The sequence below is a fragment of the Gorilla gorilla genome, chromosome 20 (genome assembly GCF_029281585.2).
Source record: "Gorilla gorilla gorilla isolate KB3781 chromosome 20, NHGRI_mGorGor1-v2.1_pri, whole genome shotgun sequence".
NCBI lineage: Eukaryota > Metazoa > Chordata > Mammalia > Primates > Hominidae > Gorilla > Gorilla gorilla.
In genome coordinates this window covers 13,483,265-13,501,477 of record NC_073244.2, presented here as the reverse complement: position 1 = coordinate 13,501,477, position 18,213 = coordinate 13,483,265, and the positions used below count along the sequence as shown (strand labels likewise).

General features: G+C 59.1%; 3 protein-coding genes across 6 annotated transcripts; 2 read left to right on the top strand and 1 right to left on the bottom strand.

The window, feature by feature from the left end:
• Positions 1 to 35: 35 nt before the first annotated feature.
• Positions 36 to 5,430, top strand: PCP2 (Purkinje cell protein 2). Of its 2 annotated transcripts, XM_004059880.4 has the most exons (5): positions 36 to 765; positions 3,150 to 3,632; positions 4,215 to 4,329; positions 4,528 to 4,652; positions 5,237 to 5,430. In XM_004059880.4, exons 2-5 carry the CDS (start codon positions 3,582 to 3,584, stop codon positions 5,354 to 5,356), a joined length of 411 nt encoding a protein of 136 aa, XP_004059928.1. In that variant the 5' UTR covers positions 36 to 765; positions 3,150 to 3,581; the 3' UTR covers positions 5,357 to 5,430. The 2 variants fall into 2 exon arrangements, with proteins under 2 accessions (XP_004059928.1, XP_018871747.1); XM_019016202.3 differs by lacking the exons at positions 36 to 765; positions 3,150 to 3,632 and adding an exon at positions 3,766 to 4,092.
• Positions 5,425 to 7,337, bottom strand: PET100 (PET100 cytochrome c oxidase chaperone). Its single transcript, XM_004059879.4, has 4 exons — positions 7,184 to 7,337; positions 6,386 to 6,472; positions 6,199 to 6,222; positions 5,425 to 5,572 (listed from the first exon to the last, which is right to left on the bottom strand). Exons 1-4 carry the CDS (start codon positions 7,208 to 7,210, stop codon positions 5,489 to 5,491), a joined length of 222 nt encoding a protein of 73 aa, XP_004059927.1. The 5' UTR covers positions 7,211 to 7,337; the 3' UTR covers positions 5,425 to 5,488.
• On the top strand, positions 7,250 to 17,502 carry XAB2 (XPA binding protein 2). 3 transcript variants are annotated; one of them, XM_031004202.2, is made up of 19 exons: positions 7,250 to 7,567; positions 8,749 to 8,897; positions 9,186 to 9,309; positions 9,531 to 9,728; positions 10,698 to 10,832; positions 10,924 to 11,088; positions 12,522 to 12,666; positions 13,085 to 13,236; positions 13,679 to 13,798; positions 14,125 to 14,256; positions 14,357 to 14,488; positions 14,574 to 14,687; positions 15,723 to 15,885; positions 15,983 to 16,173; positions 16,350 to 16,472; positions 16,580 to 16,751; positions 16,952 to 17,081; positions 17,171 to 17,280; positions 17,380 to 17,502. In XM_031004202.2, the coding sequence occupies exons 1-19, from the start codon at positions 7,517 to 7,519 to the stop codon at positions 17,439 to 17,441; spliced, it is 2,568 nt and encodes an 855-aa protein (XP_030860062.1). In that variant the 5' UTR covers positions 7,250 to 7,516; the 3' UTR covers positions 17,442 to 17,502. The 3 variants fall into 3 exon arrangements, with proteins under 3 accessions (XP_030860062.1, XP_063556989.1, XP_063556990.1); XM_063700919.1 differs by lacking the exon at positions 8,749 to 8,897 and having other exon boundaries at positions 7,492 to 7,567; XM_063700920.1 differs by lacking the exon at positions 8,749 to 8,897 and having other exon boundaries at positions 7,492 to 7,567; positions 9,186 to 9,728.
• Positions 17,503 to 18,213: the final 711 nt, after the last annotated feature.

The following is an 18,213-nucleotide window of genomic DNA, read 5'->3' as shown; positions in this document are numbered from 1 at the left end:
CTCCCCGCCGTCGGTTCTCGCCCAGGCCCAGGAAGTTGAGTCCCTGGCGGGGAGGACGGGCGGGTGCGTCCGCGCTGCCGAGCACGAAGTCGCTGGAGGGGCACACCTCGACGACACGCTCACAGACGGGAGTTCAGACACACACTTCCTGGCTTGCGTGCGAAGCGGGATCGCAGGGCAATAATCCCTCCATCTTCCCCGGGAGGTTCCGTGCCTGCAAGATACACGGCACCCACTCGATGCCACCGGGCCGCCACTGTCTGGGCCTGGGATCTTGACCCACTTGCCTTCTGTACTTCAGGGTTTAGAGGCAGCAGCAGCAGCAGCAGCCGTCTTGGATAACTTTTGATGGATTCAGGAGGCCTGGAGACCTCTTGTGTGCAGGCACCTGGACATAATTTTCATTCAGCCCTGCCCGATGTTCCGACCTGGACTGCGGTGCCGACGAGGAAACCGAGGCTTAGCGGGATCCCTAATCCAAGGCCACGCCGAGCGAGCCTGCTGGGATTCAAGCCAGGAGCCTGTCTCCAGGGAGCATTTGTCACAGCCTTACCCTCTTCCGGGAGGAGCAACGCTTACCCTCGTGGACCAACAATCGAATTAACATGCTGATACACACATGGGATGAGTGACGCCCTCAAATGCTTGCAAACACAGACACACACTCGGAATTTCAGAAGCTGCTTCTGCTGTGTGTCCTGTCGCTTGGAAGGCACAGCTCCAGCAGCACCCATACAAAATGAGGTCTCCGATTTAAGGTGAGAGGTATGTGTGCAAACAGACTCTTGCTGGTCTGAGCTGGTTCCTTCGCTCAGCCGTGTTGATGAAGGTACCAAACCCCCTGCCACTTACATGGGACATAGGGAGTGAATCAGACCCGAAGGTCTGGGGGAGATAGGAAAGGATCCATGCTGCCCTAAAGGAAATAAACTAATGTGACAACAAGTGCCACAGAAGGTAGGGGTGAGAGGGGACTTTACTGAGGATGACCCCCGAAGGCCTCTCTGAAGAAGCAACCTTTTGACATTATCCCTAAATGGATTCTAGAAGCAGCCACACAGCATGTCCAGGTAGAGAAGGGAGGAGCCCCGAGCTTAAGAAGGCTAGAGGGTGGGGGCAGCAGGGGCCAGACTTCTGTAGGACAAGGTCAGACTGACCCATCCCAGTGCCAGGATGCAGGACTTTCAGTGCTAAAAATAGGACAGTCACAGGCAAACCAGGACGGTTGGCAACCGTAGGTAGGAGTTTGAGCTATTTCTTCCTTTCCTTTCCTTTTCCCGTCCTTTCTTCCTTCTTCTCCCTCCTCCCCGTTTTTGTTTGTTTTTGTTTTGTAAAGACACGGGTCTCACTCTGTTGCTCAGGCTGGAGGGCAGTGGCACAATCATAGCTCACTGCAGCCTCGACTTCCTGAGCTCAAGGGATTCTTCCACTTCGGCCTCCCAAGTAGCTGGGACTACAGGTGCACGCCACCGTGCCCGGTTGATTTTGTTGTTGTTGTTAAGAGACAGGGTCTCCCTATGTTGCCCAGGCTGGTATCAAACTCCTGGGCTCAAGGGATCCTCCTGCCTTGGCCTCCCAAAGTGTTAGGATTTTAGGTATGAGCCACCGCACCCTGCCCCTTCCTCCTTTTGTAACAGCTTTACTGAGATATAATTCACATACCATACAACTCGCTGACCTAAGGTGCGTAAGTCAATGGCTTTCAGTATTTTTGGAGTTGTGTGTCCATTACCACAATCCATTTTAGAACATTTCCACAACCCCTAGGTGTTTGGGTTTTGTCTTCTCAAGAGTTTTGAGCAGGGGAAGGCGGGGAACCCTCCAGATCCTGGGGGCATGGAAGCCAGGGCCGCCTCCAGCTTCTCAGCCTGACCCCTTGGGGGGACGGAGAGCTGTTAGGGCCAGCCACCCCACCACTAAGCCCCAAAAGATATGAAGTACTAATCCCCAATACCCCACAATAGGACCTTATTTGAAATGGGGTTATTATAGATATTAGCAGTGAGCATGAGGTCACACTGGAGTAGAGTAGGCCCCTAATGCAATATCACCGGTGTCCTTGTAAGATAGTTATATGTCTGCCTGGTTCTGTGTAGGTGGTTGGGGGGGTGGGGAAATGGGTATATGAAGACTGGGACACAGAGGGAGAATGCCATGTGACCACGGAGGCAGGGAGTGAAGAGCTGCAGTGACAAGCCAAGGACATCAAGGACGGCAGGCGACTGCCAAAAGCCAGGGAGGGGCAAGGAGGGCTCCTGAGACCTGGTTTTCAGAGGGAGCACAGCTCTGCCAACACCTTCATTTCAGGCTCTGGCCTCTGGAACGTTGGCTCAATAAATTTGTTAAAAAAAAATTTAAAATGCTCAGCATGGTGGTTCATGCTTGTAATCCCAGCACTTTGGGAGGCCCAGGTGGGAGGATCACATGAACCCAGGAGTTTGAGACTAGCCTGGGCAATATAGTGAGACCTCATCTCTATATAAAAATATATAATAAAAGTCAACTTATGTTGTTTTAAGCCATCTGGTCTATGACACTTTGTTCTGGCGGGCCTAGGAAAGGGATACATGTGCTGAGGAGGGGGACACTTCATTGGCATAGAGGGAGAGAGTGTGAACTTGGCCCTTTGTGGAACAGAGGAGGCTCGGGCAGAGGTGGTGATAGTGCAGCCCATTCATTCTGAGATGAAACTTCCACTGGTTTCCGTAAAGGCGTCTTGGGGAGTGAAGGGAAGGGGATGGGGACCTCCCAGTGGCATCCCCTGCTTGGGCACTGAGGGAAAGCCACAGTGGTTCGGGGGAAAAGGCAGGAACGTCCTCTCCCCGCCTGCCTCTGTCCCCAGGGAGTCTCGCCTCCTGTTCCCACCTGGGGCTAGCGTGATAGAGGAGAGGAGATAGCTCAACCTGGCATTTAGGTGGTGTGGGAACAGGAGACCCCAGACTTTCTTGTTTTGGGGTCTGGGGCAGGCAACCAGGCTCCAGGGACAGTGAGTTGAAGGAAGGGTGGCTGGGAGAACCCTTGACTTGCTGCCAAGGAGACAGAGCTGGAGCTAGGGTGGCCAGTGGTGTCTGAGGCAGGTGCAGAGAGGGAGGGAGGGAGGGAGGGAAGGGGCCTTTGACTCCAACCTCCTTTTTCTCTACCGACTGCAGGTGGCAGCTGCCCTTCCAGGAGCCAGTGGGGAAACCTGGGTGGCTGGGTGGGGACACCTGCAAGTCCTCCCTAAGCCAGCTACCACCCTACACTGTTGGCCTCCCTTCTCCAACTGTGGGGATGCTGCTCAGGCCTTTTGTGACATCACACCCAAGAGTCCCTGGGGTCCAGTCATTGCTGCTGGGCACAGCGAGGTCCAAGCTCAGGTCGCCCTGCCCCCTACCCCCCATGCCAGATCCAGCATCGTTGTGGGCAAACAATTATCTGGATGATCTTTATGGGGCTTAAGCTTGGGTGGGAGCAGATGGGGCATGAGCTGGGGATTTGGGGATGGGGGGAATCCACACCCCCACGTCCTGGACGTTTAAAAGGCCCTCTCTGGCACTGGGCCGGGGCAGAGGCCAGCAGAAAAGTGACTGGAGTCCAGGGACATGATGGATCAGGAGGAGAAGACGGAGGAAGGCTCAGGCCCCTGTGCCGAGGTGAGAGGGCCCTGCCCCCACCCCACCCCCAGCTTAAGGTCTCAGAGCCCATGATTGACAAGACTAATTAGTTTGTAGGGCACCTAATTAGCGAGTGAGTCTCCTAGGACCCCCTGACCCAGTTGTGGCTGTAGAAAGGGGCTGGTGGGCTTGGGGGTCTGAGTGCCAGGCCCCAGGGCAGAGGGCAGGGCTCTCCGTGTGGACCCCTATTGATGGGAGATGCTGGGACCTGGGGGTAGCTCCTGGGCCATGTTTCCCTGATTCGTGTCCCAGCTCCCAGGCCACACTCATCAGGCCCCAATCTAGGACGGCGGGACACTGGCATCAGAGCCTGTCCCTTGAGGCGGTACCACGTGAAGTGGCACTGCTGGCCAGGGCCCCTGGGGCGGGGGCCGGGATTGGAAAGGAGACTTATGTCTCATTCAGAACAGCTCTGCAGAGAGGATCGGCGGGGACCATGGTGAGAGCTGAGGAAGTGGGGACGGCAGGCCCCGGGGTCAGGGTGTGAGCAGGCTGGCTGGGAAGTTTGGGGAGGGGCCCCCAAGCTGAAGGGCCAACCAGACTGAGCGAGTCTGTCTCCAGGCGGGCTCCCCAGACCAGGAGGGCTTCTTCAATCTGCTGAGCCACGTGCAGGGTGACCGGATGGAGGGGCAGCGCTGTTCACTGCAGGCCGGGCCGGGCCAGACCACCAAGAGCCGTGAGCATGGGCACGGGGGTGCTGTCCATGGGGCATGAACGGGGTGGGAGTGCAGGGCAAGTGGTCATCTGGAGGGCCTGGGGGCACGGGATGTGGGAGGTTGTTGTGCGCCCTGAAGCATCTGTGTGGGGGTGAAGGGGTAGGGTTGGGGGCCCCCACTCCGGCTGTGTCCTCCCAAGTCTGTGAATGTCCACGCAGAGAGCGACCCCACCCCCGAGATGGACAGCCTCATGGACATGCTGGCCAGTACCCAGGGCCGCCGCATGGATGACCAACGTGTGACAGTCAGCAGCCTGCCCGGCTTCCAGCCCGTGGGGTCCCAGGTAGGTGATGTTCTGGCGATGTCGAGGAGAAACCCGCCAGGTAGTGCTCTCCAATCCTGCCCTCCACCCCAGCCAGGCGGGAACAGGGCCTGCCCCACCTCTGTCCGTCCACTGCCCTGACTTCAGATGGGAGGACCAAGGCCCAGGCAGTGGCTAGAGGGGCCCAAGGTTATACAGGGGCCATGCTAGTGTCAGACCCATGGCTGGAACTTGTGGCTCCTGCCCCCAAGTCTGAAGGTTCTGGGGAGGCCAAAGGGAGAAAATAGGACCCCTTCCTAGGAAAGTATCCCAGGGAGGAGGGCACGTAAGCTCACGCATAGGATATATACATCTGCATACTCACATCTGTTGACTTCACACATACACGAAGCTTGGGTTCTGATCAAGACCCCAGCGAGGGCCCCAAGACCTGCCACTTCACACTCAAATGCCACCCTAAATGGCAGATATTGAGGGTAAACATAGACCAGTGCTCACAATGAGGTGGGACACGGTGCCTACCTGCACCCTCTCTCCATTGTTCGCTACCTGTGGCCGGCACTGCCCTTGAGCCCTCCCCCTGGCTGACCCCTCTTCATCCACAGGACGGAGCACAGAAACGAGCTGGGACCCTCAGTCCCCAACCCCTGCTCACCCCTCAGGACCCGACCGCTCTCAGCTTCCGTCGTAACAGCAGCCCCCAGCCCCCGACACAAGCCCCCTGAGGGCCTGAGCCATCCTGGGTCTCACTCAGCCCCCAAAAACTGATAAAAGAATAAAACACTTAAATGAATAACAAGGAACTGAGTATATGTATATTTCATCAGGGGAGGGGCTAGGACTCCCACTTGGAGGCCTCAGGAGTTCTGCTGGGCATCGCGAAGGAGCTTCTCCTCCCGCCGCTTCCGTAACCTCTCTTTGAATTCCTCTATCTCTTGAAGCTAGGGGTGGAGAAGCGGGTGGGACAGGAAGGGAGGAGAGGCACACACCTCAGAGCCGGGACCCCCCCCCCCCGCCCACCTCTCCCACCACCCTGCCCCAGACCACGGCTTCAGGGTTCAGTGTCTTCACTGGAAGCCCCCTGCCAATTACAAAGGGGTCCGCGTGGGATCCGCTTCACTCTTCCAGGAGAAGGCAATAAGGAAACCATCTACTCCTCTGCTCTCGGTTCCTTACTCATGGCTGAGAGTAAAATGTTTCTTTTTGAGACAAAGTCTCACTCTATTGCCCTGGCTGGAGTGCAGTGGCGTGATCTTGGGCTCACTGCAACTTCCACCTCCTGGGTTCAAGTGATTCTCCTCCCTCAGCCTGCCAAGCAGCTGGAATTATAGGCGCCTGCCACCATGCCTGGCTAAGTTTTGTATTTCTGTAGACATGGGGTTTCGCCATGTTGGCCAGGCTGGTTTTGAACTCCTGACCTCAAGTGATCTACCCACCTCAGCCTCCCATGCCCTGGGATTACAAGCATGAGCCACTGCGCCTGGCCTGAAATTTTCATCTAAAACCCATCCCGGATACAAGAATCCAGCCTCCTCCATCCCTCTGGCAGGAAGAAGAGATCACTTACCTTCTCAGGTGGCCACAGCTCCCTCTGTAAGGAAAAGTCACAACTGGGACACGAGCCAAAGGCCTCCAGAGCCCCACATCAGGGTAGGGTCGGCTTATGGGAGGCAGACATTGGTCCCCAGCAGACTGCTGCCCCACACCCGCTCCCACCCCTGGAATGAACCCTCAAACACTTCTCTTATGCCCACCTTGCGCTGTATGACATCGTCCTCAAACCACTCGGCCTGATTGGAAACCCAGAACATAGCCACAGGGAAAGTGAGGTAGATTATCATCTGGAATGGCAGAGGGTGGGTGAGGTGAGCCCCCCCAAGCAATGTGCAGAGGCTCCTCAGAGCCTGGGGGACCCATCCTACTGCAGAGTCCAGAAGCGCCTCGTTACGGCCGACCCAAGAACCCCAGAACTCCCACCAAGGGTACAGAAACCTCGTACCCTAAAACCTAACTCCTATAATCCAGGAGGCCTCATTCCTGAAAGTTCCCTCTGAGCTGGAGTCTTCCTCTCAAAGATAGACAGACACACAGACGCCCCAGCTACAATCAAAAGCATCTCCTCGAGACCTCATTACCCATCCCCACTTAAGATCCCGGGAGCACCCCCAAACCCAGGAGGCGTCACTCTTCAACTCCACTTCTCGAAGTCTAGGAATCTCCCTGTCATAGACACCCACCCACCACGAGCCCGAGAGCTCCCCCAGGATCTTAAGTCTTCCTTCTTTACAGCCCCCTTCTCAGCTCACCCCTCGCTGAGGTCCTTCCTCGGACCAGCCCTCTCACAGCCCCCAAACCCAGAAGCCCAAATCCGAGAACCCCCCCAGCCCAGCGTCCCCTCTCCTGGATTTCCAACTAGAAAGGTTCCTCTCAAATCTTAAGAGCTTTCTCCTTGGAGCGCCCTCTTCCTTTGAAGTCCCCCCATTTCCAACCTCATCTTCAGATCCAGAAAGATCCCCTGCCCAGCCTCCCAACCCACTCCTGTGTCCACTGACCCGAAATATCTCCAGCTTCACCCCCATCTCGTTTCTCCCGGTCAACAAAGCCACTTCCGCCCAAAGCCGACCCTCCAGCAAGACAGAAGCTCACTGGTGTTTTGCACGCTCCATTGCTGAAGCTGATTGGCCAATGTGTATCCTGATGACGCATCTTCTGGCGCCTCTACTCTGCTTCCGGTCGCTGGCCGCGTCCAAAAGAAGTCAATAACGTGGGCCTGTCCGTCAAAAATGATTTAACCAATAGAAAACGGGTCTGGCTCGGAGGGGCGGGCCGTCAGTGGTAGACGTCATAAGCGCGCGACTCTCTCCTGTACCCGGGCATCCAGAAAAATGGTGGTGATGGCGCGACTCTCGCGGCCCGAGCGGCCGGACCTTGTCTTCGTGAGTCCACAGAGGAGCCGGGGGTGGCCTCCGTTGGGGCATTGGGACCTGGACGCCGCAGGGGATCAGGGCTGGGTCGGCAAGGAGATTTAGGCCGAAACTGCCAGGCCAAGGTCTGGGAACCCTAACGGGCCAGAGACCGGATCGTCATGTCCGCACCGAACTGTCCAGGAGTATGGTGTTGTATCTTAGGGTCTGAGTAGAAAACTACTGTCGAAGGGAAGCGTCTAGCCTCCCGAACCAGGGGCGGAAATGGGGGCGTGCAGGGAATGGGAGAGGAGGAAGATCGCATAACTGAACCTTGAGAGCTGAAGATCGGTGTCTGAAGTAAAGGCGTGATTATGAGGCCAGGGTTCTGGTTTCTGGGATGAAGGCTTGGTTTTCTGGATAGCGGTCTCTAGGCCTGGACTGCAGCATGACAGTTTCTGGGGTGGTGGCCAGGCTAGAAGAACCCTGGTGATGTGGAGCTTGTCAGGCGATGGCCAGTGAAATACTTACTCTCTGGAATAGAGGCGTGACATCTTCACCCGATTCTTGGTGTGCAGAGTTAAAGGCTTGGCTTCTGGTGTATAACTCCTCCTATGAGATAAAGGCCTAGCTTTTAACTTCTGGGGCAGAGTTGAACTAGGCGCTGGCTAGTGGGATCCTGGGGGCGGGGCTTAGTGGCTTGGAATCTGGACCTGAGAGCCCTGGTGGCTGGGGTAAAGATCTGGTCATCTGGGCCTGGGGTGGAGATGGGTCAGATGGTGACAGTGGGAGTCTGAGGGGCCAAAGGCCTGGTGTCTGGGAAGAGGCACGTTTTGAAGAAGTGGGGTCTGGTGTCCAGGACAGAGGCCTGGCATCTGGGCCAGGGCCTTGGTATCTAAGGAGTCTGACCATCTGGGGCAGAAAGCGAGTGGTGATGCGGACTCATTCCTGGCCCAGAGCCCTAATGACTGAGAAGTCTGATGATTTGGGTTCGATTTTGGTTAGTTGAATTCTGAGGGGTAAAGGTCTGGGCCACTGTCTTGGTGTCTGGGCATCTGGTTTAGTGCCTGGGCATCTGGTGACCTGACTTCCTTGGTGGGTGGTGGGATCTAGGTAAAAGTCCGGAGTTTGGACCTGAGCCCCAGCAGTGGGATGGTGCTGCACACAGGCTCTGAGGGTAGGCCCCTCTTCTTCCCATTCCCTGGCCCTGGCAGGAGGAAGAGGACCTCCCCTATGAGGAGGAAATCATGCGGAACCAGTTCTCTGTCAAATGCTGGCTTCGCTACATCGAGTTCAAACAGGGCGCCCCAAAGCCCAGGCTCAATCAGCTATACGAGCGGGCACTCAAGCTGCTGCCCTGCAGGTGGGAATGGCTCCAGCTGCCCTGCCCACCAGCCCTCACCCCACCTGGTCCAGTTATAACAAAACTGCCAAGTGGGTCCCGGGTGATTGCTTCGTGTTTCATCACTGACCTGTACATCCCTTAATGGGTCAGCACACCTCTGATGTCCCAGTCTGTCCCTGTCATTGCTGAGACATGTCACCCCTCCCACACCCCTTCTTCCCACATTTGCCAACTGGGGCAGGGCAAATGGTTCTGGGGGTGTCCATAAAGCTGACCGATCAGCATTTGTCCCCTCCTATTCCCCAGCTACAAACTCTGGTACCGATACCTGAAGGCGCGTCGGGCACAGGTGAAGCATCGCTGTGTGACCGACCCTGCCTATGAAGATGTCAACAACTGTCATGAGAGGGCCTTTGTGTTCATGCACAAGGTTTGGGGCTTGGCGAGGGGATGAATCGGGAAGTGGAGCTCAGTCCATGGTGGTGGGTGGGGCGGGGACAGGGACTGGGCTCAGCATGTTAGGGATGGGGGCTTGGATTCCTGTTGCTTCTTTGCATGGGAAGTTGGGCTGGACTCAGTCCTGGAGCTGGGGGTTTCTGGGTCCTGCTGCATTTATGTGGTAGCCCCAGCCGCCTCTCCCCACACCCCCAGATGCCTCGTCTGTGGCTAGATTACTGCCAGTTCCTCATGGACCAGGGGCGCGTCACACACACCCGCCGCACCTTTGACCGTGCCCTCCGGGCACTGCCCATCACGCAGCACTCTCGAATTTGGCCCCTGTATCTGCGCTTCCTGCGCTCACACCCACTGCCTGAGACAGCCGTGCGAGGCTATCGGCGCTTCCTCAAGGTGAGCCTAGCAGGTGCGCTGGTTCCCCAGGTTAGTTTCCAGAAACGGCCTCACTGTGACACTAGCTCCGTGTAGGATGTCACCCAGCAGACAGGATGTGGGAAGAGGCTCCTGGAGATGCATGTGTTTTGTTGTCCGTGATTCATGTCTTTATTTTCCAAATAGTTTGCTCACACCAGTTTCACATTAGGCATAGCGATGGGTGCTGAGGACAGTGTGACTAAGACACTCCCTGCCTGCACAGAGCTTTTAGTCTAACTAGGAAGACAGATGCATATGAGCTGATGGCATGAACTAGAGTAAAACCACAGCCATGAAGAGGGCCAGGAATAGGGGTGGGGAGAAGCAGGCAGGGTGGAGAGTGGAAGCACCAGCCGGGCGGGAGTGGGGCATGGTTTGCTCAAACTTACAGTATCTGTTCTATGACGTTTGGATTCTAAGCTGGACCAGTCAGGACTGAGGCTGGACCCATGGGGCCCAGGCTGGACACTATAGTCAAGGCTGGACCCATGCGATCAAGGCTGACCCAAAGGGGCCAAGGCTAGACCAGTCAGGACTGAGGCTGGACTAGTGGAGCCAAGGCTGGACCCATTGTGGGTTGGGGGTCAGTTCTAACCGAAAAGGACCAAGGCTGGACCATTGGGGCTGAGACTGGACCACTGCAGTCAAGGCTGTCTCCTTGCGGGTCAAGGCTAACCCAAAAAGTCCACAGCTGGTCTAGTCAGGACTGAGGCTGGACCAGTGGAGCCAAGGCAGGACCCACAGGGGGTTGAGCCTAACCCAGTGGGGCCAAGGCTAGACCAGTAGGAACCGGGCTGGACCAGTGGGGCTGAGGCTGGTTTGACAGGGCTTGCTTTTGCCCAAGACACTCATAAATGGGTAGGGGGGGATGCCCCGAAGCCACTGAATCGGGAGGTGGGCGTAGCCCTGCCACCCCACTGACTGCCTGAGGGGTGGCTCGGTCCCCAGCTGAGTCCCGAGAGTGCAGAGGAGTACATTGAGTACCTCAAGTCAAGTGACCGGCTGGATGAGGCCGCCCAGCGCCTGGCCACCGTGGTGAACGACGAGCGTTTCGTGTCCAAGGCCGGCAAGTCCAACTACCAGGTGGGCCTGCCAGAAGCCGGGAACCGGGTGGGAGGGCCACCCCCTCCGTGACTGAGCCTGAGACTCTCCCCCACTGCCCCATGCCCTGCAGCTGTGGCACGAGCTGTGCGACCTCATCTCCCAGAATCCGGACAAGGTACAGTCCCTCAATGTGGACGCCATCATCCGCGGGGGCCTCACCCGCTTCACCGACCAGCTGGGCAAGCTCTGGTGTTCTCTCGCCGACTACTACATCCGCAGCGGCCATTTCGAGAAGGTGCATGCTGGCACACGGGGCTCTGGGTTCGGGGCGGGGTCTCCCTCCGACACTCGGGGACACATGTCGACACACGCACAGGCAGAAAACATGCCATTTATGGCCGGGTGAGGTGGCTCACACCTGTCATCCCAGCACTTTGGGAGGCCGAGGCGGTAGGATCACTTGAGGTCAGCAGTTCAAGACCAGCCTGGCCAACATGGTGAAACCCCATCTCTACTAAAAATACAAAAATTAGTCAGACATGGTGGTGGGCGCCTGTAATCCCAGCTACTCGGGAGACTGAGGCAGGAGAATCGCTTGAACTTGGCAGGTGGAGGTTGCCGTGAGCTACGATCGCGCCACTGAAGTCCAGCCTGGGTGGCAGAGTGAGACGCCATCTCAAAAAAAAAAAAAAAAAAAAAAAGTGCCATTTTTGACAGACATGCATGTCCCTGCACACGATTGCTGTCCTGCTGAGGGGAGGGGAGCACTCCTGCCCGCAGGCACGTCAGCCTTGGAGTCAGCCACATTTGCGTTCAGGGTTCACCCTCTGGCTGTGCGGCCTTGGCCCCACTAAGGCGGGGTGTCTTCATTTGTAAAATCAGGGTGACAGTTACTGCCTGTCACCAATCAGCTCAGTGACGCAGGCGCAGCACTGAGGAGGTACGTGGTGTGAGGGCCACTCCCTCAGGGGTTAGCTGACTGTGGCTCTTGGCAGGCAGTGGAGTGGCAAGCTCAGGGGATGGCCTGGGGGCAGGTGGGTGCAGAGGGGGCCAGAGCCGAGAGCGGGGAGGCTCAGGAACTCAGGGAAGATAGGTTGGGAGCCTCGAAAGCCAAACGGGCTGGCCGTGCTCCTGGCTGGGGGAGCCGCCAGTGGGGTGTGGGCGGTATGCGCTTCGCAGCGCCCCTTCCAGGGGCACGTGTAGGCCAAGGCTGTCAGAGGCAGCAGGGCAAGACCCGTCAGGGCTGGGTAGAGAGAGGGGACCTGAGCTGGGGTGGGTGAGCCAGGTGGAGGACAGGCGGGCTGGGGAAGAGGGTCAGGCAAGCGAGAGGGGCGCTTTGGAGCAAATTCTGAGCCCTCGGAGGATGAGCTGAGGTGAGGGTCCCTGCAGGGTGGACCCATAGGCACTGGGGGGTTTTTGGCCACCTATTGGGTGCCAAGTGCTTCACACATGTGTCTCAGTCGAGCCTGAGGTCACTGTGTGCAAAGGGCAGTCACCCGGTTTACCGAGGAGGTCCTGAAGCTCCCAAGATCACCCTGGCAGTGCAGGGCAGGGTGGGGGTGAGAAGGTTCCACTGAGGCTCTGTCCTGGGGTCACTACCCAGAGGTGCTGGATGGGTCACTACCCAGAAGGCCCCCAGGGGTTCCAGACAGGGGCTGGTGCTAAGAGTGCTGCCGCCTGTCCCCTGCGCCACTTTCCTCTCACCTCCCCTTCCCTGGGTCCCCACAGGCTCGGGACGTGTACGAGGAGGCCATCCGGACGGTGATGACCGTGCGGGACTTCACACAGGTGTTTGACAGCTACGCCCAGTTCGAGGAGAGCATGATCGCTGCAAAGATGGAGACCGCCTCAGAGCTGGGGCGCGAGGAGGAGGGTGAGCCTCTGGGGGCCCCGGCTGGTGGGGAGAGAGCTGAGTGGACATTAGCGGTAGGGGCGGGACTCATCTCAGGTGAGGCAGCCCCAGGAGGCTCAGCTGGGGGCCAGCAGGGAAGGAGGCTGAGTGGATGCAGGGGGTGTGGGGGTCTTGGAGGAGCCAGGAATGGGGACACATCTCAGGCCTGGGCCAGAGCCTGGCAGGGCAGGAGGGCTAGGGGAACAGTGGGGGTAGGAGGGGGTATCCACAGTACCTGGGGCCGGGGGTGGGGCTCAGGTGGACACCCGAGCTGAGTGTCTAGGGCCCAGAGCACTTGGCTGGGGGCTGGAGCAGAGTGAGGGTGGGGAGCGGAGGCGGTGGAATCCGGGGACCTGCATCCTGGGTCTCCGCCCCTCACGAACATGCTTGCGGCTCCCAGATGATGTGGACCTGGAGCTGCGCCTGGCCCGCTTCGAGCAGCTCATCAGCCGGCGGCCCCTGCTCCTCAACAGCGTCTTGCTGCGCCAAAACCCACACCACGTGCACGAGTGGCACAAGCGTGTCGCCCTGCACCAGGGCCGCCCCCGGGAGGTGCGTGAAGCCTGCCCCGGTCCTGCCCCTGAGGGCCACAGTTCCTGCAGAACTGGGGAGCCACCCACCTTCACCCATAATGTCACCTTCTAGGGGCCTGACTCTGCTTAGTAGGTCCAATTCCACCCCTGTTCTTGGGGTTCTCGTCCTGCCCTAGCCCCACCCCTCAGAGCCACAGTCCCTCGTGGCCCCACCCCTTGGAGGGCCACAGCTCCCTCGTGGCCCCGCCCCTTGGAGGGTCACAGCTCTCTCCTGGCCCCGCCCCTTAGGGCCACAGCTCTCTCTTGGTCCTGACCATTGGCAAGGGCCATAGTTCGTTCCTGGCCTCTCCCGACAGGGGCCACAGCACCCTCCAGGCCCCACCCCTCAGAGCCACAGCTCTGCCCCGACCATCATCTGCAGGGTCCTGAGTCCTATATGACTTCCTCCCTCCTGTCCCCAGATCATCAACACCTACACAGAGGCTGTGCAGACGGTGGACCCCTTCAAGGCCACAGGCAAGCCCCACACTCTGTGGGTGGCGTTTGCCAAGTTTTATGAGGACAACGGGCAGCTGGACGATGTGAGCACCCTGTTGCGTGTGCCTGTGTGTTCATGCATGTGTGCATGCTTGTATATGTGTGCATGTATGTGTGTGTGTACGTGTGTGCATGTATGTGTGTGTGTACGTTTGTGCATGGATGTGTGCATGTGTGCACGTGTGTGTGTGCATGTGCATTTGGGTGCGTGCATTTGGGTGCATGCATATGTGCACGCATGCGTGTGCCTGTGTGTGTGCCTGTGTGTTTGTGCCTGTATGTTTGTGAGCATGGTCGCCTTTCTGACCCTTGATGGTGGGAGCTGTCCAGGTGGGCAGGGTCTCAGCCTCGCCTCTGCCCGCCCCGGCAGGCCCGTGTCATCCTGGAGAAGGCCACCAAGGTGAACTTCAAGCAGGTGGATGACCTGGCAAGCGTGTGGTGTCAGTGCGGAGAGCTGGAGCTCCGACACGAGAACTACGATGAGGCCTTGCGGCTGCTGCGAGTGAGAACAGGCCCAGGCTGTCGGGTGGGGGCTGCAGGTTGTACGGCAAGGGCCGGGGACAGCCCCTGAGCGCCTCCCTGGCCACTGTCTGCCCCTGCAGAAGGCCACGGCGCTGCCTGCCCGCCGGGCCGAATACTTTGATGGCTCAGAGCCCGTGCAGAACCGCGTGTACAAGTCACTGAAGGTCTGGTCCATGCTCGCTGACCTGGAGGAGAGCCTCGGCACCTTCCAGGTGAGCTGCCTGTGGCTGGGGAGGGACGGGGCCCCGGACTCAGCTCCAGAACCAGCTCCGACCTTTCCCATCCCCACCCCCGCAGTCCACCAAGGCCGTGTACGACCGCATCCTGGACCTGCGTATCGCGACACCCCAGATCGTCATCAACTATGCCATGTTCCTGGAGGAGCACAAGTACTTCGAGGAGAGCTTCAAGGTGAGGGGCTAGGGTGGACCCAGAGGCCCCTGATGGCAGTGTCCCCTCCCCAGGGGTCCTCAGCAACTTACGAATCTGCTGGGGCTTGTGTGACACAGTATACAGACTGGGTGACTTAAACAACAAAGATTTAGCTTCTCCCCGTCCTGGAGGCTGGAAGTCCAGGATCGAGGCATGGGTAGGGCTGGTTCCTCCTGAGGCCTCTCTCCTTAGCTTACAGACAGCCGCCTTCTCCCTATGTCTTTGTGTGGCCTTTTCTTTGTGTGTGTCACTTTTGAAATTTCCTCTTCTTATAAAGGACATCAGTCATAATGGATTAGGCGGCCCCTAACGACCTCAGTTTAACTTAGTGATCTCATCTTCAAACGAATCTACTTTCTGAGGTACTGGGGGTTAAGATTTGAGCATATGAATGTTTTGAGGGGGGCACAGTTCATTCCATAGCAGGCACAGAGTCCTACTTCCATGTGCACCCATGACTCATGGGGAGGGTGTTGGTGCCAGTGTGTGCGGGCTCTTCCTGCCCCGCTGCTCAGGAGACGGGTTGTGGGGTCCAGGGGGTGTGTTGCGTGTCTCCGTGGGAAGGCTGTGTCCCGCGGCCAGAGCAGTCATGTTTGAGTGTGTTTTTCTATGGATCGTGTGGGCGTTATACAGATACACAAATGGGGAGGTCGTACATGCACATGCGTGCTATTGCCTGCCCCTCTTTCAGGGGGTGCGGCCTTCTCCCTGGGTACAGGCAGCCAGCATCAGCGGAGCTGGGGAGCCACCCACCTTCACCCATCATGTCACCTCCTATGGGGCCAGACTGTGCTTAGCAGGTCCCATTGCACCCCTGTTCTTGGGGTTCTCACAGAGGGAGACAGTGCAGACGACAGACCCCCACAACTGCCATTAGGGACAGGGAGGCATGGACAGGGAAGGGGCCCAAGGGAGATCCCGGCAGGCTCCCTACAGATGCCACCCAAGGACATCCCGGGTGCCTGGTGGTCTCTATCTGCAGACTCTAACATGTGACTCTCCCTCTGGTAACAGGCGTACGAGCGCGGCATCTCACTGTTCAAGTGGCCCAACGTGTCTGACATCTGGAGCACCTACCTGACCAAATTCATTGCCCGCTATGGGGGCCGCAAGCTGGAGCGGGCACGGGACCTGTTTGAACAGGCTCTGGACGGCTGCCCCCCAAAATATGCCAAGAGTGAGGCGGGCAGAGGGCATGGGGGGGGTGGCGGGCGGGCTGAGTTTCTGACTGGCCCCGGCTGACCGTGCTCCCCTCTCCCGCCTACCCCGCCCAGCCTTGTACCTGCTGTACGCACAGCTGGAGGAGGAGTGGGGCCTGGCCCGGCATGCCATGGCCGTGTACGAGCGCGCCACCAGGGCCGTGGAGCCCGCCCAGCAGTACGACATGTTCAACATCTACATCAAGCGGGCGGCCGAGATCTATGGGGTCACCCACACCCGCGGCATCTACCAGAAGGCCATTGAGGTACCCACCGCGGGGGGCTGGGCCGGGGCCAGAGGTCCCTGAGCAGACAGAAGGGGTCCGGGCAGGTGGGAGGGGCTGGGGAGGAGCCTTCTGGAAGCACAGGGATGGCCATGGTGTGTTGGGAGCCGCCGAGCTACCCCGGCCTCACTCCCGGCCTCCCCAACCCTGGTGTCCAGGTGCTGTCGGACGAGCACGCGCGTGAGATGTGCCTGCGGTTTGCAGACATGGAGTGCAAGCTCGGGGAGATTGACCGCGCCCGGGCCATCTACAGCTTCTGCTCCCAGATCTGTGACCCCCGGGTAGGGCTCGGGGCTGTGGGGAGGGACGGGTATCAGGGTTGGGGGCTGCGGCGGAGTCAGCCAGCTCACGGGCACACACACCCACCTCTGCCCTGCCCCCCACGCAGACGACTGGCGCGTTCTGGCAGACGTGGAAGGACTTCGAGGTCCGGCATGGCAATGAGGACACCATCAAGGAAATGCTGCGTATCCGGCGCAGCGTGCAGGCCACGTACAACACGCAGGTCAACTTCATGGCCTCGCAGATGCTCAAGGTCTCGGGCAGTGCCACGGGCACCGGTGAGCCGTCCCAGCTGGCTGAGTTCCTGATCCAGGGCATCTCAGCCCGGCCTGACCTGGGCTTTCTGGGTCTGGGAGCCTCGGATCCTGATGGCAGTCTCCTTGAGGGCTGGGCCATCACCTGGGGGACTGGGACAGTGCAGCGTCCGGTGTGTGGGAGGGGGTCCCCGTGGCGCTGACCCCCTGCTCCCACCCCCTAGTGTCTGACCTGGCCCCTGGGCAGAGTGGCATGGACGACATGAAGCTGCTGGAACAGCGGGCAGAGCAGCTGGCGGCTGAGGCGGAGCGTGACCAGCCCTTGCGTGCCCAGAGCAAGATCCTGTTCGTGAGGTGAGGGCGGATCCTTGGACGGGACAGCACTGGGACAGGTCCCAAGGGGGCCCGGGGTGGGGAACTGAGGCAGCATGGCCTGTCCCTAGGAGTGACGCCTCCCGGGAGGAGCTGGCAGAGCTGGCACAGCAGGTCAACCCCGAGGAGATCCAGCTGGGCGAGGACGAGGACGAGGACGAGATGGACCTGGAGCCCAACGGTGAGGGCCCAGCTGGGGCGGGGACGGGGGCAGGGCCGGGGTGGGCCTCGGGGGACAGGCCAACGCCAGGAGGGTGACTGGCTCCCGCCTTCCCCACAGAGGTTCGGCTGGAGCAGCAGAGCGTGCCAGCCGCAGTGTTTGGGAGCCTGAAGGAAGACTGACCCGTCCCTCCCCCATCCCCCCTCCCCACCCCCTCCCCAATACAGCTACGTTTGTACATCATGGTCTGAGCCTCCTTGCTGCTGCCCAGGTGCCCGAGGGAGTACAGCTCAGGAGTGCCTGGCCCTGGGCCGGGATTGGCTACTGTGGGAGGTGGGGCGGCTGGGCCCCAGGCCAGACACTGCCCGGCCTCACCCCGCAGAGCCAGTTCTGGACTCGAGAGGCCAGTCCCTCCGCTGCCTGGGGCCTTGGAGTGGGTCCTGCCCGGAAACTTCCTTGAGCCTCTGTAGCCTGGGAAGGGCGATCCAGCCCCTGGCTGCCCAGGTCTCGCCAGCCCCTGCCTCTCAGAGCCCTTCTGTGGCCCCAGGTGGCTGCCACCTCCCTGGGGTGGCACCCACTGTCTGTTCCCCACTAGGGACTGGCCCTTGCCCTCAAGTCTTGGAGTCAGGCAGGCTCTGGCCCAGCTCTGGGAACTGATTAGTAACGCGCTTCTGTGCCTGGAAGGGGGCCAGGCGCCAGACCTTGTGCACGGCCCAGGACCAGGGCGTGGTCCTTAGTCGTAAGCCTGGGAAGCCATTAGCGGGCTGTAGGCTATTAAGGGGTTTTAAGTATCAAGGGATATAATCAGATTTGTGCTTCGAATGGGTCACACAGGCTGCTGTGTGGGCAGGAGGCAGCTGGGGACATGGGGAGGCCCAGGCCATTGGCTTGGACTTTGCAGGGAGGTGACAGGGCTGGAGAGAAGCGAGTGAGACAGGAGGGGAGGGCCGAGCT

Coding starts and splice junctions, on each gene's coding strand:
- PCP2 (XM_004059880.4), top strand. CDS start 3,582: ATGATGGATCAGGAGGAGAAGACGGAGGAAGGCTCAGGCCCCTGTGCC. Junction 3,633..4,214: donor GCTCAGGCCCCTGTGCCGAG/GTGAGAGGGCCC, acceptor GTCTGTCTCCAG/GCGGGCTCCCCAGACCAGGA. Junction 4,653..5,236: donor TCCAGCCCGTGGGGTCCCAG/GTAGGTGATGTT, acceptor CTTCATCCACAG/GACGGAGCACAGAAACGAGC.
- PET100 (XM_004059879.4), bottom strand. CDS start 7,210: ATGGGGGTGAAGCTGGAGATATTTCGG. Junction 6,473..7,183: donor TGAAGCTGGAGATATTTCGG/GTCAGTGGACAC, acceptor CTGCCATTCCAG/ATGATAATCTACCTCACTTT. Junction 6,223..6,385: donor ACGATGTCATACAGCGCAAG/GTGGGCATAAGA, acceptor TTTTCCTTACAG/AGGGAGCTGTGGCCACCTGA.
- XAB2 (XM_031004202.2), top strand. CDS start 7,517: ATGGTGGTGATGGCGCGACTCTCGCGGCCCGAGCGGCCGGACCTTGTC. Junction 14,688..15,722: donor ACTTCGAGGAGAGCTTCAAG/GTGAGGGGCTAG, acceptor CTCTGGTAACAG/GCGTACGAGCGCGGCATCTC. Junction 16,174..16,349: donor TCTACCAGAAGGCCATTGAG/GTACCCACCGCG, acceptor CCTGGTGTCCAG/GTGCTGTCGGACGAGCACGC.